Source organism: Xyrauchen texanus, chromosome 16 (genome assembly GCF_025860055.1).
Source record: "Xyrauchen texanus isolate HMW12.3.18 chromosome 16, RBS_HiC_50CHRs, whole genome shotgun sequence".
Taxonomy (NCBI): domain Eukaryota; kingdom Metazoa; phylum Chordata; class Actinopteri; order Cypriniformes; family Catostomidae; genus Xyrauchen; species Xyrauchen texanus.
This window is the reverse complement of record NC_068291.1, coordinates 24,177,171-24,202,136: the sequence shown is the minus strand read 5'-3', so window position 1 is coordinate 24,202,136 and position 24,966 is coordinate 24,177,171. Positions and strand designations below refer to the sequence as shown.

At 43.4% G+C, this 24,966-nt stretch overlaps 1 protein-coding gene across 2 annotated transcripts in view; it reads left to right on the top strand.

Annotated features, from left to right (window-relative positions):
- Window positions 1–24,966, top strand: part of mdga2a (MAM domain containing glycosylphosphatidylinositol anchor 2a) — a 289,188-nt gene that overhangs the window by 122,045 nt on the left and 142,177 nt on the right. For both annotated transcript variants that reach the window (XM_052145122.1, XM_052145121.1), the window contains exons 5-6: window positions 1,197–1,329; window positions 16,611–16,880. In XM_052145122.1, the coding sequence (XP_052001082.1) occupies window positions 1,197–1,329; window positions 16,611–16,880 (403 nt within the window). The remainder of the gene's footprint in view (window positions 1–1,196; window positions 1,330–16,610; window positions 16,881–24,966) is intronic.

The window sequence follows — 24,966 nt, the reverse complement described above, 5'->3', positions numbered from 1 at the left end:
CACAAGGTGATTCACAACATTACAAACTTTACAAAGATTTGAAGCAAAAACTTTTTTGAAAATCTGACAAAAAGACAAAAGTTCAAGACTGTACTTGAAATATTCTGGGTTCAATACAAATTAAGCTCAGTCGACAGCATTTGTGGTATAATATTGATTACCACAAAAAAAAATTTGACTTGCCCCTCCTGTTTCTTAAAAAAATATATATATATATGGGTTAAAGTGTGGAACTTACAATGGAAGTGAATGGGGCCAATTTTTAAACGTTAAAATACTCACTGTTATATAAAATATATATATATATATATATATATATATATATATATATATATATATATATATATATGCATGTTAATATGATTTAGTTTGATACAATCTCTTACCTTTTCTGTGTAAAGTTATAGCCACTTTTACAACTTTGTTGCCATGACGACATACCACTATAAACCCTAAAACGACTGTAAAAATTATGATTTAAAAAACTTTACAGCTCAAATAATACATCATACATTTAACAGATGAATTAATGTAAGTGCTTTTATAAAATTATATGCTACACATTTCTGTCTTTAAAATTGTCCCCATTCACTTCCATTGTAAGTGCCTCACTGTAACCTTGATTTTTGCTTCTTCTTTTTTTAAGAAAAGGAGGGATGAGTCAATTTATTTTTGTGGTAATTAACATTATGCCACAAATGCTGTCGATTGAGCTTAACTTGTATTGAATACAGAATATTCCTTCAATGTTTTTAATGAGGGGAATCCCATGACACATCACGAATGACGTAATCTAATTAAAAGCGTTGGGAAAACTACAGATTTTTAGTTGATAGTTGTGAGTATATAAACAATATTCTTTAAGTTTATTGCCAAATATTCTGATATATAAACATACTGTATATAAGTAGTATGAGAGTGCAAAGAGACCGATTTGTTCATCGTGATTCACTGATTGTGATTTGTTTTTACCACTTTCAGGTGTTTTTGTTCCCTTTTTTCCCTACAGGAATATTAGTATTGTTAAAAAATATGCCATTACGTGTATGTTACTCAGACATGGCTCAATGCTTAAGAAATATGAGAACTTTTGTGACTAGTTGGTTCTTGGATGGTCGGATTTCATTACAGGTGCTACTTGATCTGAAAAGTCTGAGAACCACAGCTTTATGCAATTTCTTGGTCTTGGGTTGCAGGGGGAGACCAAGATCCTCAAGTTAAAAAACCTGCGTCCTCAGGACTATGCTAACTACACATGCACTGCCTCTGTCCGCAATGTCTGTGGTATCCCTGACAAGAGTGTGCTATTCCGGCTCACCAACAAAACAGGTGAGACTGATATGAAAGCCTTGTCTTCAGTATTGTCTGTTATTTTAGTCTCTTTTGGCTGCATTTGAGCCATGTGACATGTTAGAGAGTATATGGTTCCAGCTCAACAGCAAAAAACTCTCAAACGGAAGTGCCCTGAGGCTCATGTCACCACAAGTACTGTGTGGTCTGATAATCAACGAGCTGTGAGTGCTGCATGTGTTATTGAGTATGTTATGCCTGTTACATTTAGAAGCCTTCTGGTGCTTTTCTCTTCCTTGCTATGTTGATGGCTGGAGAAAAGGCCTCAGGCTGATGTTTTCACCATCTGGTCTCGTAGTTAATTCGGTCTATGGCAAAACCATATTCTTAAGGAAATGGCCCCATGGCTCCTTGTGCTCCTTATCTGTCTCTGTGGGCTTCACATGCTATGTACTGCAGTTAAGACCTGACCTTTACGGAATCCATTAGAGAACGAAGAGACTCTGCAGACCTTTCCCTCTGGCCATCTCTGTTTCTCTGACTTCTTCTCCCACTCCCCACTCTCTCTCTTTTTTGCGCTATCCTTTTCTCTCACTTTTTCTCTCTCAGCACATTTCTGGAAATACATTGGCTGATGATTTTAATCAAGGGAAAATCCTGTGGCTTGACTGAATGCTTTGCCAACACAGTATGCTTCTCTCTTATGGGAGCAGGAGTTAGGGTAAAGGCCTTGATTGTATGAGCCACATGTCGGTACGTGGTCACCTCGTGCATTATGAGTCCAAGTAAAGTATCCTCATCTGGTGAGATGAGAAAATGTTTGCCCCTTTTCTTAGTGTAAATGCACTAGTGAAATGACCCACCTTAACTGTCACCAGGAGGTGATGGAACACAGAGAAATAAAATAGTTTATTAAGCCTTGCTATAATCACTCAGCTAAAGGTTGCCATATTTGTTATAAACATATATGCATATAAACTGTTTTCATTTTCTTTAAAATATACTAGCTATTACTCATTGACAGTCTAGTGTTAAGTATATGATGATGAGCACATACCGTAATTTACATTCCCTGTTATGGCTGTTTGCCAGAAAGAATAAAAAATATGGGTTTCCCCGTCTGTCGCTCTCTCCACGTTGTGTCGGAGAAGCGACACTAGGGGTCTCTCTTGAGCGCCGAATATGCCTCTGATCCATTGAAAAAAAGCCAATGAGAAGTTGGCAGTCAGTATTTGCATACCCCGCCCCCGGACATACGGGTATAAAGGCGAGGCAAATACTAGAGTTCATTCAGAAATTTTCTTCGGAGCCGATGGTTGTGCATGCTGTTCACGTGAAACACACCCGTTCCTGTATTCCTCTGACGCTACTGCATGCTGTTGGATTGAGGGCGCATTACAGCAGCGATTCTTCTCCTTGCACGGCAGTGCATATTGCCCCTGGGCACTTCAACAGCGCAGTATAAAAAACTCAGACGAGTTTTAAAAGAGTGATTTTCTTTAAAAGATTGATTTTCTTTAAAAGAGTAATTTTCTCTAAAAGAGAAAATACACAGCGGCGTTGAACGTCCTTTTCAGGACGCGTCTTTATAAGATGCCTTTCCGCCCCTGTGTAGTTCCTGGATGTGGTAGAGTGCTCTCCGCTTCAGATGGCCACAGGCGTTGTCTCGTGTGTCTGGGCAGCGATCAAACCGAGGCTGCGTTTGTGGATGGTTCATGTTCTCACTGCGAGAACATGACCATGACAACGTTGCGGTCACGGCTCGCTTACAACCGTAAGCAAGCCACTCCAGCCGCCCCTGGCAATGCTCCTTCTTCCCATGGGATTGAGGACGGTGCGAGTGGCGCTGGAAGCAATTCGGGGATGGCAGCGGGTGCGGCTCCGTCGGGTACCCCCCCTCGGACCACCCGTCCCCCGGCACGCTCGTTGACTCCCGTCCGTGCTCGAGGCAACAGCAGCTCGCCTCACATCCAGCTTGCCTATCCTCTAGAGCTAGAGGTGGATGAGCTCGCCGCTGCATCGGAGAGTGCGGTGTCTGGCCAGCACGCCCAAGCCGAGGCTGACGCTCAGATGTCCGACATGCTTTCCCGGGCCTCCGCCAGTGTGGGCTTGGACTGGAATCCCCCATCCTCCCCACAGCCATCGCGGTTGGATGACTGGTTCCTGGGGTCCCGACGCCGCTCACAGCCGCGCCCCCCCCCGATCCCGTTTTTCCCGGAAGTGCACGATGAGCTGACGTCGCTGTGGAGGTCACCATTCACCACACGACATCACAAAGCCACACGCTCATTTGCTCTCGCTACCCTCGGCGGCGGACGGGCCCATGGGTACACGACGATCCCCCGGTGGATAGGACTGTTGCGCTCCATCTATGCCCCGGAAACCCTACCACCTGGCGCGGTCCCCTGTACTCCCTTCCAAGGCCTGTAGGACAACATCCTCGCTGACAGCGAAGGCCTACTGCGCTGCCGGAACTGCTGCTTCCGCCCTGCACGCCATGGCCCTCCTGCAAGTCCACCAGGCCAAGGCGCTCAAAGAACTGCACGTGGGTAGCCCTGCCGTGAGCCGCGACCACGCCGCTGGGGTTGATGCATATGAGACCGATTCACCACTGGCTTCAGACTCGAGTCCCGAGACGAGCATGGCGCCATGGCACGCACCGTGTGACAATCACCCCTGCCTGCCGAAAAATACTAAAACCCTGGACAGACCTCTGCTTTCTACGGGCAGGAGTGCCCCTGCAGCAGGTGTCCCGACGCGTCCTGGTCACTACCGACGCCTCCAGATTGGGTTGGGGCGCTGTGTGCAAAGGGCACGCAGCCGCGGGCCGCTGGCTGGCCCGGACCATCCGACTCGGTTACGCAATTCAGTTTGCCAGGCCCCCGCCCCCCTTCACGGGCATCCGCTTTACCGCAGCGCACGGCCAACATGCCAAATTCCTGCACGCGGAGATCGCTACTCTTTTACTCAAAGACGCGATAGAGCCTGTCCCTCCAACCGAAATGAAGAAGGGTTTCTACAGCCCTTACTTCATTGTACCCAAGAAAGGCGGCGACTTACGACCAATCTTGGACCTGCGAGTTTTCAATCGAGCGCTGCTCAAACTCCCGTTTAAAATGCTCACGCACAAGTGTATCTTGACAAGCGTCCAGCACCTAGATTGGTTCCCAGCGGTAGACCTGAAGGACGCGTACTTCCACGTCTCAATTTTGCCGTGACACCGACCCTTTCTACGGTTCGCGTTCGACGGCCAGGCGTTTCAGTACAAAGTCCTCCCCTTCGGCATGTCTCTGTCCCCTCGCGTCTTCACGAAAGTCGCAGAGGCAGCTCTTGCCCCGATCCGAGAAGCCGGCATCCACATACTCAATTACCTCGATGACTGACTCATACTAGCCCACTCCCGAGAGTTACTATGCACTCACAGAGACCAGGTGCTCAGGCACCTCAGCCGCTTGGGGCTTCAGGTCAACCGAGAAAAGAGCAAGCTCACCCCGGTCCTGAGCATATCCTTTCTCACCATGGAGTTAGACTCAGTCTCAATGTCCGCACATCTCACCAACGAGCGTGCGCAGTCGGTGCTGAAATGCCTCGCCAAATTCAGGCCAGGCACGACGGTCCCTCTAAAACTCTTCCAGAGGCTCCTGGGGCATATAGCATCCTCCGCCGCGACCACGCCGCTGGGGTTGATGCATATGAGACCGATTCAGCACTGGCTTCAGACTCGAGTCCCAAGACGAGCATGGCGCCACGGCACGCACCGTGTGACAATCACCCCTGCCTGCTGAAAAATACTAAAACCCTGGACAGACCTCTGCTTTCTACGGGCAGGAGTGCCCCTGCAGCAGGTGTCCCGACGCGTCCTGGTCACTACCGACGCCTCCAGATTGGGTTGGGGCGCCGTGTGCAAAGGGCACGCAGCCATGGGCCATTGGAGAGGGGCCCCGCTGCGCTGGCATATCAGTTGCCTAGAGTTGTTGACTGTCTTCTTTGCCCTGCGGCGGTTTCTCCCGTTAATTCGAGACAAACACGTCCTAATCAGGTCAGAGAGCACCACTGCGGTAGCGTACATAAATCGCCACGTCAGCGTACGCTCCCGCCACATGTCACGACTCGCCCGTCGTCTCCTCCTTTGGAACCAGCAGCAACTCAGGTCGCTGCGTGCCACTCACATTCCCGGCAAGCTCAATGTGGTAGCGGACGCACTGTCACTACAAAGCTTACCCAGTGGAGAGTGGAGGCTCCACCCCCAGTCGGTCCAGCTGATTTGGGAACGGTTCGGCAGAGCCCAGGTAGACCTTCTTGCCTCCCGAGAGGCCTCCCACTGCCCGCTCTGGTACGGCCAAACAGAGGCTCCCCTTGGGACAGATGCTCTGGCGCACAGCTGGCCCGCGGGGCTACGCAAGTATGCATTTCCCCCAGTGAGCCTTCTTGCACAGGTGCTGTGCAAGGTCAGGGAGGACGAGGAACAAGTCACATTAGTGGCCCCCTACTGGCCCAACCGGGCCTGGTTCTCGGACCTCGTGCTCCTCGCAACAGCCCCTCCCTGGCGAATCCCCCTGAGGAGGGGCAGGGCACGCTCTGGCATCTGCATCCAGACCTTTGGAAACTCCACGTCTGGTCCCTGGCGGGACGCGTAAGATCTAGCTGGTCTACCACCTACCGTCGTAGACACGATCAACCAAGCCAGAGCCCATTCTACCAGGCAGCTTTACGCCCAGAAGTGCCGCTTGTTCGCAGATTGGTGTTCTTCCAGGGCGGAAGACCCACAGAGGTGCGCAGTTAGGTCGGTGCTCTTATTTCTGCAAGAGAGGCTGGAGGGGAGGCTGTCCCCTTCCACCATAAAGGTGTATTTCGCTGCTATCGCGGCTCACCACAATGCAGTAGACGGCAAGTCCCTTGGTAAGCACGACTTAATCATCAGGTTCCTAAGAGGTGCCCGGAGGTTAAGTCCCTCCCGGCCAAGCCTGTTCCCCTCCTGGGACCTCTCGGTAGTCCTTGCGGGCCTCCAGAGACCTCCCTTCGAGCCGCTAGAATCAGTTGGACTCAAGGCCCTCTCTCTTAAGACTGCCCTGCTGATCACGCTCGCCTCCATCAAGAGGGTCGGGGACCTGCAAGCGTTCTCTGTCAGCGACACTTGCCTGGAGTTCGGTCCGGCAGACACTCATGTGATCCTAAGACTGCGACCGGGCTATGTGCCCAAGGTTCATACCACGCCCTTCAGAGACCAGGTAGTGAACCTGCAAGCACCGCGCCGGAAGGAGGCAGACCCAGCCCCTTTGTTGCTGTGTCCAGTACGTGCTTTGCGTACCTACCTGGACCGCACGCAGAGCTTTAGACGCTCTGAGCAGCTCTTTTTATGCTTTGGGGGACAGCGGAAAGGAAACGCTGTCTCCAAACAGAGGCTTTCCCACTGGGTTGTAGATGCCATTTCATTGGCTTATCACACCCAGGCCGTGCCCCCCCTTGCGGGTCCGAGCTCACTCGACAAGGAGTGTTGCATCCTTGTGGGCACTAGCCAAGGGTACCTCCTTGGCAGACATTTGTAGAGCAGCGGGTTGGGCGACACCCAACACCTTTGCGAGATACTACAATCTCAGGGTTGAGTCAGTTTCATCCCGTGTTTTCTCAGGTCCGAGCCAGTAGAACTCGGTAACACGCTGATGGGCTGGCCGGGTGAATCGCTTGCATATACGCCCTTTCCCTCGCTTGAGGTAAAACAGTGCGTCTTTTTTCCCAGGAGACTCCACTCAACGCGAATCCCTGGTCGATTCCTCCCTAGCCCTCATGGGTCCGCAGTCCGCCGGAGGAACTTGCCGACCCAATCCACTGCGGGTACTCAGATCTACCCTGTACTGGAATAGGTGCTCCACAGAGTAGGGACTCCTACGCGGACTCCCCCTGTGTGTATTTTCCGCGATACGGTCCCCTTACGAGCAGACCCGCATTTTCCTTCGGTAAGTTTCGGCTGTCCCCCGGTCGCCGTGTGTAGCAACTCCACCCTCGCTGAGGCTGGATCTGCCACCGCGCCACTTCCACGTGTCGCCTAAAAACACATGTGATGTATTCACTACCGTACCTCCCCAGTTGGGCAGGGGTGGTCTCCGCAGGGCCTTTTCCCCCCTGGAAGAATGGGAATTGGGTAAGACCCCCTTCCCTCAGTGCGTGTAAGGGCCCCGGCTGTCTATTTCTCTATGCGAGAAACATAGAGAGAAAAGAGGCCCAGCCAGGCTTGGCCCGTTCCCAGGTTGGCAAGCGTCGCCTTGTTCCCCTGCCTAGGGTAACCATAAGGATTCCAACGACTTTTCTGGGGCATTGGGGAAGGGTACGTGCAGTCTGACACAGCTGGTCGTATGGCACGTAACAAATACCTGCCCGCTCCTGTGTCAGCAGAACACGTACACGGCTCAGCGCATGGCGGATTTAAATTGGACCCCTAGTGTCGCTTCTCCGACACAACGTGGAGAGAGTGACAGACAGGGAACGTCTAGGTTACGGATGTAACCTCCGTTCCCTGATGGAGGGAACGAGACGTTGTGTCTTCCCGGCCACGTCGCTGAGCCGAACCGCTGTAGTGGCCAGAACAATTTCCGGCTCCTCAGAAAAATCCTGAATGAACTCTAGTATTTGCCTCGCCTTTATACCCGTATGTCCGGGGCGGGGTATGCAAATACTGACTGCCAACTTCTCATTGGCCTTTTTTCAATGGATCAGAGGCATATTCGGCCCTCAAGAGAGACCCCTAGTGTCGCTTCTCCGACACAACATCTCGTTCCCTCCATCAGGGAACAGAGGTTACATCCGTAACCTAGACGATTTTATAGGTGTTTGTGATTGACAGCTTTTAAAAAACATCCCTTATCTATGATACAGTACATTAATCTGATTAAAAAAATAAATGCAACATAATTACAGAAATTAAAAGATGAAAAGGTTATTTTCAATATCATAATGTATGAAACAATTACATTAAAATCTGTTTATGTGCAGGGTCTAAAGTTCACTGAGAGAGTTATTATTGTGTATAATACATGTTCAAAACAATGCAAGGAATGCAAAAAAAAAATTATGAAAACCCACTAAAAAAGCAGGGTCACTTGGTGCATTATATCGTACCCCCGCACAATAGAGGTGGTAGAGCAGATGTTTGGTACAGGGGCCACATCAGGCTTCAAAGGATTTATTCACACAAAAAATAAAATTCTCATCATTTACTCACCCTCATGCCATCTCGGATGTGTATGAATTTTTCTTCAGCAGCACACAAATTAAGATAAGAATATTTCAGCTCTTTTGGTCCATACAATGCAAGTGAATGGGTGCCAAAATTTTGAAGCTCTAAAAATCACATAAATCAGATTAAAAGTAGCCTAATTCATGTGACTCCAGTGGTTAAATCCATGTCTTCAGAATATATATGATACTGTAGGTTGGGTGAGAAACAGATACATTTTTAAGTAAATTTTTACTATTAATTCTCCTCCCTGCTCAGTCAGTCTCCACTTTAACTTTCACATTCTTCTTTTGTTTTTGGTGATTCACATTCTTCATGCATATCACCATTTACTGGGCAGGGTGAAGAATTTCTAGCAAAAATGGACTTAATAATTTATATTTTTCTCACCCACATCTGTTATATCACTTCTGAAGACATGGATTTAACTACTGGAGTCATACGGATAACTTTTATGTTGTATTTATGTGCTTTGTGGAGCGTCAAAATGTTGGCATCCATTCACACGTATTGTATGGGCCTACAGAGCTGAAATATTCTTCTAAAAATCTTAATTTGTGTTCTGAAGAAAGAATGACAGATGTCTTGAGGGTGAGTAAATAAGAGAATTTTCATTTTTGAGTTAACTATATTTTTAAGTAACACATGGGGGGGCCACATTGTCCTCCTTTTGAGATACAATGTTCAACATTGATTTAGTTCTTGTATCTTTAAAGCCAAGAAATAGTTCTGAAGTTTGTGACTGGTGGAATGTTCTGCTGAAGTATTGCTTTACAAGAGCAATAACAAATGGCTTTTCTATCAGGCATTAGAAAAAAACATGCTAAAGGCTATTTAATCATCTCTACTTTCCTAGTAATTTATTATAAAAATTAACACTCTCTACATCAGGGTTTGGTATAATTAAAAAACTATCAATATTATTTAAAAATATCACTGTTTTATTTTATTAAATTCATATTTTTAAAGCTAGCCCAAAGTAGTGAATAGTTTTCTTGTTATTATTGTTTGATTAATTGCCTTTATATGACATAGCCTACCAGACAGAGCTCTTTTCGGTTACAAGTACACTTCAAGTCCAACATTTTGATGCAAATACGATTTTTATCAGACCAAACCGACTGCGCTTACATTAATGTCTCATCAAGAAGGACATTTGTGGAATTATAAAGTTTATTTGATCGTTTAGGGCAGCGTTTCTCAACGGGGGCGGTACCGCCCCCTAGGGGGCGTTTGGACAGTGTTGGGGGGCGGTGTGAACGAGGCAGCAGAGAGGGGGGCGCTCAGGCACAAATGGGGGCGTTACTCAGAGGTACTCAACAGGCGGCCTGCGCAAAAATCTTTTCAGCTCTTCTCCTTAGCCTATGTCTTCGTCTTGCTCGGATTACTGCTGCCACTTCACCAGGAGGATATGCCAGGAGAGCCGCTTCCTAAGTTACACATGCTTTTAAGAGGCGGAGAATTTTCAGCGCAAAATAGAGGCGCGCTTTCACCGGCTTTTTCTGTACATAACGCGGAATACATAATTAGGCGCAGTTTACGCTTCCCTCCCATCTATTTATGTGACACTCCCACTTTCCCCTTGTCCATCCCATGAATGCATATGCATGACACGAAAAGCGCATTTTGCCATTTTCAATTGCGACAGGCAATCTGCGCTTTCATCTCGGTGCGTCCCGTTCGTACATACCTCGCCATGGTTTTATGCGCACTTTGCGAAACAAATACGCCTGAAGTGGGCCCAAAAGCGTTAGTACATCTGGCCCTGAGAATTTTAATTGTAATGTGATGATCGGGTGCGGATATCTAATCGGAGAAAATCATTGGTGATGGTGAGTTTGTTTTTAACAGCTGATTCGGGTGACGTTAGAGCTGATCCGCGCATCTCTACTCTGCAATGTGTAATTGGCCGATGGGAATAATAAAGTCATAATAATATAAATATTGATTTTATATTATTTGTCTTTTTGCAGTTATTCACCTAGTATATTAATATTAACTTAAGTTCTCTCCCTCGTGTCCCGCAAAATCAGGTCTGCTGACCTGCAACAGAGCAATAGCCAGGTGGTCACCCTATTACTCACTGTTATTCATCACAACGTTTAAGCCTCTGACAACTCATACAATGTTCATTTGAATGTAAAATAAAATTATGTCTGTGCAAATTAATGAATTCATATTTAAATGTTGCTAATAACCCACACGCCTAGTTACCGGCAAATGATCTCCATAGCAACGCCTAAAAACAAATGCCGCAGCTGTCAGAGTGGTAGAAATGACCGTTTGTAGGCTATTCAAATTTGAAGCCTAGTATATATTGCCTAATTGAGTGCGCGAACGACCGCTGCTTTTTCATTGGCCATTCAGGTTAGTTACGTTTTTGTTCACGTGATTGGTTCATCTTAAAAAAAATTTGTGTGTGAGCCTGAATTTGTTTGAATTTCTAAATACATTTGCAATACCTTTCAAACAATCCATGTGTTTTTGCATTTTTTTCCAAACACAATATTACTCAACTTGAGGCTTTTACATGTAGTTTAAATACAATAAGAAACTTCTGTTTCAGTTTTTTTTTTTTTTTACCAAAAACTCAGGCTTCAGGTATCAGTGTTGCAATTGTTTGGCTGTAATAGTATTTCTGAAGTGTTTTTTTTTTTTTTTTTTTGGGGGGGCGTTAAGAGGATCATGAAGAGGTCAGGGGGGCGTTTGTTCAAAAAGGTTGAGAACCACTGGTTTAGGGGAACCCGCATTAGCGCTCAAACATTAGCCAGTAGCCGCCTGTCAATCAAACAACACGCAGCTACAGACGTCAGGAAATAAAAAGACAATCTTGCGATCGATGTGAACACCCCTGTTCTAGATGTTGAACATAGGCTAAGTATAGAGAAGTTCATCATCCATATGATTTTAAACTCAAGTGTTGTCTTAAGCCAAAATGCGCTGCCATTAATAGCGTATGATCGGCAAACTCTGTTGAACATTAAATTTCTGGTCGATGAGCAATCTCACTGGGTGTCGCTGGATGCTTATTGCACTCCACCACCGCTGCTGGCGGCCGTGCCTCCCTTTCTGCGGCGCGTGCCGTGTTTGCCGACGGGAAGGAAACGCCGAAGGCGAAGAGGGAAAAGAGGTGGTGTTGCTGTTCAGATTAAGCTTACCCTTGCGAAAAACCGGGAGAGGTATATCCTTCGGAGTTCCTCTATCAACGAAATGGACTGCTGTCATTTCATAAGACGCCGTTCATTGGAACCATCATATGCTTGGAACATTCTGATCTCCCCGACCTCGTCTGGATTGGAGCAACTGTATCGCCCGCCTCGACTTCATCGTGGTGGTGTGAGATCGTGCAATATTAGACCTTTGCGCCGGATATCTCAAGTAAACAATGACCCGGTAAAACTGAGGATTGCCTTGATCAACGCAAGATCAGTGGTAAATAAGACCTTTTTATTGAATGAATTCTTTACGGTTTTGATTCAGCGGTTTGGATTTTATGTTTATTGCTGAAACGTGGATCACGCGTGGAGAAATAAGCCCTTTCTCTGAACTTCTACCACAGAAATGTACGTTTTATAATACTCCTCGTTTATCTGGTCGAGGAGGAGGGTTGGCTTCTATTTTTAAAGAGAAGTTTAACTGTAGACAAATAGTGACCGAGGAATATCAGTCGTTCGAACTGCAGTTAATGATATTAGACATTGACAACCCAGTGGTAATAGCGGTCATATATAGGCCACCTAAACAACATAAGGACTTTACCAATGATTTTGGAGATTTTCTCGGAGGTTTGATATCAAAGTTTGATATACTGCTTATTGTGGGTGATTTTAATATTCATCTGTGTTGTTCTGAAAATTCCCTGGCAAAGGATTTTTTAGGTTTGATTGACTCCTTTGGCCTAACTCAGGAAGTTAAAGGCCCAACCCACATGCATGGCCATACATTAGACCTGGTACTAACACATGGTTTTCTTGTTGAGGACTTAGAATTAAGTGATTACAGTATCTCTGATCATAAACCTGTTTTGTTTACTATTCCTGTTGTCTGCCATTTTAACAACCCTGTAAAATCTATTCAGTATTTTCGTAAGTTTTCATCTACAACCTGTGCAGATTTTACTACAAGGTTCAGGGAGGTGTACAATATGTCAGACAGTGGTCTTCAGGACAGGGGAGTGGATGAACACCTTCAACTGCTACACTTAACCTGTCAAGAAGTGTTGGATGCAGTGGCTCCATTAAAAAGTAAATATTGTAAAAATAGGTCTGATCCCTGGTTGAATGATGATGGGATACGGCGCTGTAGACAAGCTTGTAGGCAGGCGGAAAGAAAATGGAAAAAGGATAAACTTCAAATCTTTTATAACATTTTTAAGGAAACTTTAACACAATTTCAGTGAGCTGTAAAATCAGCTAAATCTAGATACTTCACAGAACTTATAGAGAAAAACTCGAATAATCCGAAAACACTTTTTAGTATTATTAATATTGTAGTAAATCCTTCTCCTAAGGTAAAATTAACTCCATCCCCGTCTGTATGTGAGAACTTTCTTGATTATTTTATTTCTAAGATTGATGCAATTAGACTGGATTTCTCACCGATGACTTATAAACCATTAAGTCCTGTTCGGCATATTGCAGTTTTTGATCAATTTGAATTGGCTGCATTTCAGTGGTTACAAAAGGTGGTAAGTAAATTAAAACCCACAGGCTCCGATGGAGATATGGTCCCTCCATGGTTTTTTAAAGAAACTATTGAGGTGATTGGGCCTGGTACCTTGCAAATTATAAATAACAGTTTAGATACTGGGATATTTCCAAACATGTTGAAACAGGCATGTGTGCAGCCTTTACTAAAGAAACCAAATCTGGACCCGACTGCCCTGGCTAACTTCAGACCGGTATCTCATCTTTCATTTTTATCCAAAATTTTAGAAAAAATTGTTTTTCATCAATTAAATAACTTTGTAGAAGAACATAAGATCGGTGAAGTCTACCAGTCTGGTTTCAAGAAACATCACTCAACTGAGACAACACTTGTAAAAGTTTTTAATGATTTGTTGATGACTGTTGATGCTGGAAAGTCTGCTGTGTTAGTTTTATTAGATTTAACCGCGGCTTTTGATACAGTTGATCACTCAGTGATGATCTCACATTTGGAGGAGTATGTGGGGGTTCAGGGGAAGGTCCTGGAGTGGTTTAAATCCTATCTGACTGGTAGAAGTATGGTAGTGAAGATCGGGACATGTTCTTCTAGATCAGCACCGATCATGTGTGGTGTGCCGCAAGGCTCCATTCTTGCTCCTATTTTATTTTCTCTCTATATGATTCCATTGGGAAATATTTTCAGGAAACATAACATTAAGTTTCACTGCTACGCTGATGACGTACAAGTGTATCTGCCACTGTCACATGAAAATGGTTTAGAACCACTTATGGCCTGTCTTAAAGATCTTAAAACATGGTTGACTTTGAATTTTTTACATGTAAATGAAACCAAGACTGAGATTATTGTCTGCAGTTCTAGTGGAGCCAAGGGTACAGCAGAAATAGACTTTGGCCTTTTGTCACCTCATGTTAAACCATGTATTCGAAATCTAGGTGTAAATATGGACAGCTCTTTAAAACTAGACAAACAGATCAATTCTGTTGTAAAGTCAAGTTTCTTTCACTTACGCAATCTAGCAAAGATGAAATCATGCTTGACGTTTAAAGGCCTTGAAACCACGATCCACGCTTTGATAACATCCAGACTTGATTATTGTAATGCGTTATATACGGGAATTAGTCAGTCATCTATTTCTCGTTTACAAAAAGTTCAAAATTCAGCTGCTAGACTTTTAATGGGGATTAAAAAACGCGAACACATTACTCCTACCCTGATCTCCTTGCACTGGCTTCCGGTTTATTATAGGATTGATTTTAAACTTTTGTTACTGGTGTACAAATCTCTGCTTGGACTCGCACCGGCCTATCTGTCAGATCTTTTAACTGAATATCAGACTGGACGAAGTTTAAGATCTGCGACACAGAAGCTACTCAAAATACCTAGGACACATCGAAATAAAAAAGGTGATCGTGCCTTTGCTGTAGCAGCGCCTAAACTTTGGAATAGTTTGCCTGAACATATTAGAGATGCCGCTAATGTGCAGGATTTTAAAAGACAACTTAAAACACATCTGTTTTCAATAGCTTTTAATCAGTGATAATTTTTTTTTTATTAAATGTGTTGCTGCCTATGTGATGCTTACTTTTAAGATTAGATCTTTTTACCTACTGTGTTATGTGTTACAATGTAAAGCACTTTGGTCAACTTGTGTTGTTTTTTAAATGTGCTATATAAATAAAGTTGCTATTGCATATCGCGGACATAATAAACCCAATAATCTCAGTGATAGATCATTTACAGACTACATTGTAGACACACAGAATCTAGTAAGAAGAAAAATGAAATTTACCTTGATATGTTTCTTCAAGGCAGGATTAAACCTCATATCTGGCTTGAGCAAGTTAAACTCACGTGACACAATCAAGCAATTGGCCTTTTTGACTGAGAAAAGCCTTTTTATGTGCTGCCATGTTGTTCAGGTGAACTGTGCTTGAACAGATGGTGCCATATCTTCAGCTGCTATTCAAGTGTGTGATTTGATTTCTCGGGAGTCACAAGACTCTCCCTTGCCAATCATGTTGATGGATAAAATAAAATCAGGACAGAGAAGTAGTGAACACAGATGGTGGGGAAAATAGCAGAGTAAAAGTACAGTTACAGCACTTAAAATGTATTCAAGTAAAAGTATAAAAAAAAATTAACTACATAAAAAAAGTATAATTCCTTGGAAAAACTACTTAATTACAATAATGTGAGTATTTGAAATTTGTTACTTTACAACCCTGGTAATTTGCTCTGATTAATTACCATATCAGGTCTAAAAAAATAAATAGGGTCTTCTTTAAAAAAGTCTGAACTTTCATATAAAAACTCTAGATCAGTTGTCGGCAACCTTTTTGGCACGGAGTGCTGTTTTTTTTCTTTTCTGGTCAATGACTTTGCCAGAGTTTGAGTCCACTTGTGAAAATTTTTGCATTTTGCATTTTTCTAATTTAATCATTTATTTTTCATTACAAAATATATTATCAGCATAACAGTTTGAGTTAAACTTTTGTGTAAAACCCGATGATTATGAAATAATCATGATCCTGCATGTGAATTTTCCCAAAGCATCTTTTGAAAATTATTTAATGAAAGAAAACCTTTCCTTTTTTACTAAATGAGTCAACACCGTTAATGTCACAAATTTTATTTCTGATCTCGAAATTGTGTGGAATCTTATATATTTCTTATATTATGTCCTGCATTTTTCAAAATCAAGCAGAAGGGTAATTACTTGCACGAAAGCAACAGCGAGAGAGGAGCAGACTATTTTATTTGTATAAAGTTTTCACACCTGACCTGAATTCAAATCTACATCTTGATGTAATCCTTCCTCATGATCACGCAGCTTGTTTTCATCAGCTGAATGGTAGGCTAAACACTATTAAAGTGTGACGAGCCCACAAGAGCATCACAAGATGATCAATTTTACAGGTTTAATTTATATTTTGAATAGAGTGTGTGACCATGTTTTAGGACAGTGTGCCTGTATGCTGGGTTGGAAATATCAAGGTTTAATAGTGGTGTTTTCCTTATTACATGACGTGTTGTTCTGAAAACAAAAATAAACAAATGAAACATGGAATGTAGGCTGTCATCCACGTAGTCTGACTGAAGCAAAGCCGGCACGTTTACTCACGTGATTAACTGAAAGTGTAGCGCTGCCGGCTCGTGATGCGTGAATGGCTTGTATGCACTTCACGAGTCGGTTGGTATACTGCAGTCTTGTTACATTTGAACTTTTTTTTTAGCCTCCCATTAAGCTCATGAAAACACGCTGTGTGATCATGAGGAAGGATTAAATGAAGATGTAGATTGGAATGCAGGTGCGGAATTCTCTCGCCATTGCTATAATGCCAGTGATTACCCCTCCATGTGCCAATGCTGGCATGGGTTGCTGACCCCTGCTCAAGATTAACCCTATTTTTCTCTCTCCCAGCTTCCCCAACTATTAAGCTGCTTGTGGAAGACCCCATTGTGGCCAACCCTGGGCAGACAGTGACCCTGGTTTGCATTATCTCTGGAGGGGAGCCAAAACCAACCCTGACTTGGGTACGGAACACTGAAGAGCTTCCAAAGAAGATTGTGCTCAATAGTGGAACACTCACTATACCTACAATCAGCACTGAGGAAGCAGGTGTTTACAGCTGTGTAGCCAGTAACAATGTGGGCAATCCTGCAAAGAAGTCCACCAACATTGTCGTCAGAGGTGAGAACAGAGAAGCTGTGCTATGTTGGTCATGTTTAGCGGGATGATACTAATAAAACCTTTCAAGATGTCTTATGGTCATATTTAACCCAAAATTAAAACAAACATATATACAGTATAAAAACTCACTGGACACTATATTAGGTACACCTGTTCATCTACATATTCATGTGATTATCTAATCAGCCAATCATGTGGCAGCAGTGTAATGTATAAAATCATGCAGATAGTGGTCAGGAGCTTCAGTTAATTTTCATATCAACCATCAGAATGGGGGAAAAAATTATCTCAGTGATTTAGACCATGGCATGATTGTTGGTGCCAGACAGGCTGGTTTGAGTACTTCTGTAACTGCTGATCTCCTGGGATTTTCATGTGCATCTGTCTCTGGAGTGTAGAGAGAATGGTGCGAATAACAAAAATCAACCAGTGAGCAGCAGTTCTTTGGGCAAAAACGGCTTGTTAATGAGAGAGGTAATAGGAGAATGGCCAGACTGGTCCAATCTGACAAGAAGGTGACAGTAACCTAAATAACCAACAGTTCTGTGTAGAAATTTTTTTTTTTTTAAATGCTGGGCTACAGCAGCAGAAGACCCTCTGGGTACCACTACTGTCAATTTAGAACAGAAAACTTAGGCTGCAGTGGGCTCAGTCTCACCAAAACTGGACAGTAGACTATTGGAAAAACATCCCCTGATCTGACAAATCTGGATTTCTGCTTAGGGAGTTGTAGGCCCACTGCAGCCTCAGTTTTCTGTTCTTGGCTGACAGAAGTGGAACCCAACGTGGTCTTCGGCGGTTGTAGCCATCCGCCTCAAGGTTCGACATGTGCATTCTGAGATGCTATTCTGTTCACTACAATTGTACATGGTTGTTATCTGAGATACTGTAGCCTTTCTGTCAGCTTTCACCTGTCTGGCCATTCTCTGTTGACCTCTTTCATCAACAAGGCATTTTTGACCGCAGAACTGCCACTCACTGGTTGTTCCCCGTCTGTCGCTCACTTTGACGTTGTGTCGAAGAAGCGACACTAGGGGTCTCTCCTGAACCTTTTGCATCTCTGATCTATGAGAAAAGGCCAATGAGAAATTGGCAGACAGAATTTGCATGTCCTGCCCCCGGACATACGGGTATAAAGGGAGGGAAATGCATCTGTTTCATTCAGAAATTTTCTTCGGAGCCAACCGGTTGAGTATGCAGAAAGCTGCGAGTCACACACTGTTCCTCCCATCTCTGAGCGATTGCTGTTGGATCTACGGCGCACATCAGTGGCTTTCTCCTTCTCTGCACGGCAGTGCATCTTTGCCCCTGGGCGCTTCAACAGCGCAGTTAAAAGAGTTATTTCTCTAAAAGAACATTATACACAGCTGGCGTTGAACGTCCTTTTCAGGACGCGTCTTTATAAAGATGCCCTTCCGTCCCTGGGAATTCCTGGATGCGGACTGATGGCCACAGGCGCTGTCTCATGTGACTGGGCAGCGATCACACTGAGGCAGCGTTTGTGGATGGCTCATGTTCTCATTGCGAGAACATGACCATGGCAACGTTGCAGTCGCGGCTTTCCTTCCTCAGAAGGAACGCCACTCCAGCCGCCCCCTTGTGTCGCTCCTTCTTCCCACGGGATTGAGGATGACCCAGCTGGCGATGGAGGTGATTTGGGGATGGCAGCAGACGCGTTTTCGCCAGGTACGTCCCCGCCTCATGGCCAGCCTGCCTATCCTCTTGAGCCCCCCGAACCGGATGAGCTCACCACTGCATCGGAGAGTGGTCCGGTGTCTGACGCGGATGACTCTACTGGGCAGCCGCCTTCGGGCCAGCACGCCCAGTCAGAGGCTGAAGCCCAGATGTCCGACCTGCTTGCCCGGGCCGCCATTAGCGTGAGGCTGGACTGTAACCCTCCGTCCTGGTTGCGATCCACCTGTGCCCCGACCACCACCTGGCGGGGTCGCCCTGTGCTCCCCTCCAAGGCCTGTAGGATGAAGTCTTCATTAACCTCCAAAGCCTACTGAGCCACCGGACAGGCCGCTTCTGCCCTGCATGCCATGACCCTCCTGCAAGTCCACCAGGCCAAGGCTCTTAAAGATCTGCACTTGGGTAGTCCTGATCCCGACGTGCTGCAGGAACTGCGCTCAGCGACCGACCTCACCATCAGGGCCAAAAAGGTCACAGTGCGGTCACTCGGGCAGGCGATGGCCACTCTCATGGTTCAGGAACGACATCTGTGGCTGAACATGGTCGAGATGCACGAAGTGGACAAAACATCCTTCCTTGATGCACCTGTCTCCTAGTTCGGCCTTTTCAGCGACACTGTAGAGGACTTCGCCCAGCATTTCTCAGCGGTGAAAAAGCAGATGAAGCCATATCTCACATTATGCCCCGCAGCACCTCCAGCGCGGGCAGTGCCCCATCTGCCTAGGGCGTCCCCCTGCGGCGCCTAAGAAACACACAGCTCCACCTCAACCCGGGCCCAGCTCTCAGCCCCAGCGCCAAACACCTTGCAGGAGGCGCACGCCCACCGTCTCACGAAACCATTCGAGGACCCGAAAGGCTCCCAAGCGTTCCTGAGACGGACGACCCAGGAACCAAGATGTTTGCTCCGGAGCTGGTAAGCAGAACACTCCGTCCCCCGGTGGACGGCCGGGAGGAGAATTTTCAGTTAAGTTTACTTACTTTGCCGCACCCCCTTCGGGCTGCGGTACCCATATTCTCAATAAAAGAGCAATTCCCTTTGTCTCTGGGTCACCTGGCCCACAAACGTCCAAATAATAATCATACGTCAAAAATAATCGTCCCCATCCCCCCACGGAGCTTGGACGCATGGCTCTCGCTTCCCAATCCATCTCGACCATTCGACTCGGTTATGGAGGCATATTTAGCCTAATACGGGACCGAGTGTGTAGGATCACGACCCGGCCCCGCTCTCTGCCCTGCCACATTCCTCGCTCTCTCAGGATTGGGAGCCCCCGGCCTGACGTACATCCCCCTCTTTCCCTGGGGGAGGGCGCGCCTTCTGCGCTGTCTACCGGCAGGTCATCCCCATCTACCAGGACGAGGGAGGGGACAAGGGGAGGGAAACAGAAATAATTAAAATGGAGATTACTTCCTGTAACAGTGTAGTACCCCCCAAAAAACTGTAAAAATTTAAAAGAGGGAAAAGGCCAAAGCAGAGCGACAGTGAGAGAGAGAGAGAGAGGAGAGAGAGATGGAAAAAAAAACTCGCCAGTTCTCCGATACGCCGCAGCTTGTTCCTCGGCCACTCCTCCACCCTCTGTATAAACCAATTACATGAAAGAACCAATAACAAGACTAAGAACCAATGAAAACAAGTCACATAAACATGGAGGGAAAAAAGGACATCACATGACCAGGAAATGCGAACAAAACTTTTCAAAATGAAAGACCAGAAAACAAAACATGACCAAAAACACATCTAGACATGACAGTTTCATTCAAGCTATCAAATCACAAAAAGACATACTTGTTACTGAAAATACATTTTGTAGGCTATATGAAAGCTGCGTATACAGTACACGATACACCATAACATCCACTGTTGGCTAGAGAAAATTATCTTTGTCCTTTGAAAATTATTTGGGTCGAATTTAAGGGGAAATTATGCGAGTTGCGCTCTGTGGCGCTGCACATTTTTGAGCAGCCTCCGGAGACGGTTAGCCTGTAATGTAGCCTGTATGTACCATAGAAAAAATATATATATATATATTTTATCATTTTTTTTTATTTAGAACACACCATGTCACCTGTTGTGCAATGGGTAGCCCTATTTATATATGAAAATATCAAGATATATACAACATCGATAATCATCTGGATGTGGAAAATGCAAGAATTAAAAGTACAATTAGTAATTTTTCCTCATAAAAAAAATGTACTCCTAAAGAAATTAATTGGAATTTTGAAACACATGTATAAAATCATGAGCACCCTCATGAGATGAAGATTCCAATCATATCAGGAGGCCTAACCTTATAAAAGCTGTTAAATTTTACAATGAGAGGATCCACTCATGGGGGCTGCCATGTTCACATGTCCAGCCGAATACTAATCGATTTATTGGACACTTTCACTCATGGATTAAATTAATCATGGCTAACTGTGAAAAGTACATTTCTACAATGGCATCAGTAACTGAAAACTATTGACTGAATGATGCTGCATCCACACAACTTGGTGTCAGTGTAAGTCTAAGATGATACAAACACAAAAGTTACTGAGTGCACCTTTAAGAATTGTGGGCATAAAATATGCGTAGCTGCCATGAAAACAATGTCATAATGTAAAAATTCTTAATGTTGAATAATGTTTTGGAGTAAAATGAGACCAAGACATTTTCTAGACAGGTTTCGTGCGAATTGCTGTCAATTTCAAGGATCATAAGTAATAACATTTGTTTCAATGTTTGAGTGCCGAACAAAGTTTTGCAATCTTTACAAGTTGCTGTTGGCATTTTCCAAAGTGCCCATTACGATTTATCAGTGCATAATGAATTACTGAATGATTATAATGCATGGAAGCAGAATGAATTCTTATGGGTAATAAATATCTCAACAATATATGCATGAATGCAGTGTACAATTAAGAATAATGACTGTGACTTGATGAGTGAACATCTCTCCTGTGCAGAAAAAACATAATCTAATTGTTTTTCAAAGCTATTGTCAAAGGACAAAGATGTTTAAACTGTTAAAACTGTTTAAAAAAAAAACAACAACACTACATGGCCAGATTTGTGTGGGCATTCCTTCTTTCAGCTACAACCATTAATAGAATGTGCATAAACAAAAGCAGGGCTACTCAATTTTCAAAGCTCAGGGGCTCCAAAGCTTGATCCTTGTAGTCTCGAGGGCCACACTCAAACATCTAATGGAAAGCCTTCCCGTATGGAGGACCAACTCGTCATTGAGTTTTGAAATTAAATGTTCAACTAGTTTAGTTCTGGTTTTTGGGTGTCCACTTACTTTTGGCCATGTAGAGTTTTAGTAAACTTAGTTAAAAGGATGAAAGCTTCATCCTTGTTCAAACATGGTATAAATAGGTACCTTTCTAGCCATTGTCATTACCTAGTATAATGAAATTCCATGACATGCACATATTACACCTAGCCAAAAGAATAGAGTGAAATGGAGAAAAGGATTTGCTCTTTATGATGGAGGGAGTGGGTGCTTTGTGAAGAATATTTACTATCCACAGTTGGAGCAGCTGTTGTAGTTTACTTCACAGTTACTCCTTCTCAAGTCTGATCCCCAGTGTGCACAAAAAGCTGTTTGCACATCTGGAGGTCCAGGTTTCAGCGTGAATCCCTTTCTGTCTGTCACCTCACCGGTCTGGGGACCACAGTAAGATAACAGCTGGGTTTCTCTGTGAGGCTGGAGGGTAGGAGGAGAGTCAGATGTCTTGCCAGTAAGGAGGATCATCTTAGTGAGGTTGACAGTAGAGAGGAAGAGGATCATACAAAGAGAGAGCAATCTGCCATGTTTAATTCTCGAAGCTCACCTCACAACAAAGAGCAATTTAGTTTGTGGTCAGTTTCACCCTAGTTTTAATGTCCTATTTATGGTTTATTTGTCCATATGATTTGTGTGTGGAAGAGGATAATCGGTTCTGATGTAATAAGAGACCATGTGATCTGTTTTAATGCTCATAATTTCCATACTATCCAATCATCATAATATATCAGTTTGCAGAGTGTGTTTAGCATGTTCTCACCCTAAAGTAATTCCAAACTGTATGACTTTTTTTTTTTTAAGTGGAACACCAAAGGAAAATTTGTATCTTTACGGAGCTCTTTTTCAGCAGTTTATAGCAACCATATAGAGCTCAAATAAGGACATAAATGTAAAACCCCATAAAAGTAGTCCATACTACTTTGTCATTGAAAAATCATATGAATTACAGTAAGATTTTTATGGTATTTTATTTTTTTGGTGCTTGACTGTCATGGTCAATACAAGCTGTTGTTATATGGAAAAGAGATGCGAGAATATTCTTTAAAAATTCTTATTTTATGTTCCTGGCCTGAATTACTTGTGTTTATGTTATTTTAAACAGAGATATTAGAACAAATCAAAAACATAATATATGTTGTAATTCATTTCTCTGAAAGTGTCAGTATAAACAAAAACTTTAAAGTAGGGGAGACCAGGGATGGTTGGTTACAGGGGTTGGTTGGCACCAGAGTAATTTTGAAATTATTTTTCCAAAAGTGCAACATCTAAATGTTCACTTTCTTGACACACACTGATTGATTCTGCTGATCTGAATGTTTAAATGTTTTATTGTGAACATGTGAACATGAACATGTGTATCTATGTCAAAACAAAAAATAAACTGTCATTTACACACATTATTATTGTCATTGTTACACATACACACGGTTCAAGCCAAGCCAATTATACAATTAGTTCCTTTCATATATGTGATTGAAAATATTTTACATTTATATAAAACAAATATATGTAATCAAGTTTATATGAGTAAAACATGTTAATATTAATTAGGGATGTACCGAAATGAAAATTCTGGGCCGAAACCGAAAATCCAGGATGCACTTTGCCGAAAACCGAAACGAAACTGAAATTTTTACCTATTTTAAAAAAAAAATTGTATAATTGTATTAATTTTATACTTTTTCATCAATTTCATGAATTTAATGAATCTGAATTGAAAAACTACAAACCAATAAAATAAATCACACTTTTATTGAAAGTAACACACCCATATTGGACAAAAAATATATTAAAACTATATTAAATATTATTCTTCTTTCAGTTCTGTAAAAATCTAATTTTATCCAATTAATGTAAAGTTTTAGAAAACTATTATATGCAAAACAACAGTCAAGTAATGAACTTAGCTAACATCTTTCAAAAAGTTTAAATATGCAACAGTAATTTTAATTAAAACAAAAGGCAGAACACAGAATGGCAGAGGGCCTCTATTCCACTGATCTTTAAATAACTATAATATATAATTATATATATATAGATCAGTGCTCTATTCTGTGTATGTACACTTTAAGTGAACATTATTGTGCAAAACAACAGTGCAAAACAGCAGTAATTGAACTAAATCCAACCTCAACTGTAAACGACAGATGTATCCTCAAGTGAAGAACAAGTTTAATGTAATTGCTATACACATCAAATTGGACCGCTGTCTATTTAACTACAAGTGACCGGTTTCTCTTCAAGAACAAAAGTTGCTACATTTTCTGACAGTCTCTCCTGTCAGAAAGTTCATCAAGAACATGAGATGCTGCACTGAACAGTATCTCACTCTCTGTGCTGGTGCTTGGGCAGATAAATACCTGTGCGCAATCCGCGCAAGCAAAGGAAAGCGATCTTTGTTTATGCGACCGTAGTCAAGGGGATTGTCGCTTCTGGCACTGCTGTTGTTCAGGGCGCTTTCCTGAAGAATCTCTTGCTGTACTCTGTGTGTGTGTGTGTGTGTGTGTGTGTGTGTGTATATATATATATATATATATATCTTGAAAGTTCTGCTGAACAAACACTGCAGATCGCAAATGTGATGTCCTTATCAGAAACTTTGAAGAATTTCCACACCGCTGACATGATCGGCCTTTGTTTGGTAGTGCCGTTGTGGAATTATCTAACAGCCGTGATAAGGGCTAGATCGATCCAGATTGAAATCTGAGCACTGAGGGGCGGAGCGAGGAGGTATATATTTTTCGGCTCATATTTTCGGCCTTTTTTCTCTTTCGGCCGAAAACCGAAAGTGCCATTTTCGGCGGCCGAAATTTCGGTGCATCCCTAATATTAATACCAAACTGTAACTTGGTATATATTAATCATATTAATAAAATCATATCAATGGTTTAAAATAATAATAAAGTTTTTCTGTGTGTTGCTTCTCTTTTAAAACTATTAACAGAAGTCAATAAATATTTGGTGACATTAAATATGTTTGATTTTTACCTAAGAACTTCCGCAATCTACTTGGGGTATCTTAACGTTTGTTCCCCCAGAGATATTCAACAAAGTATGAAAAGTGTGCCAACAAACCTCAGTCTCTCCTACTTTAAAACAACAGTAAACTAAAGCACTTCAGG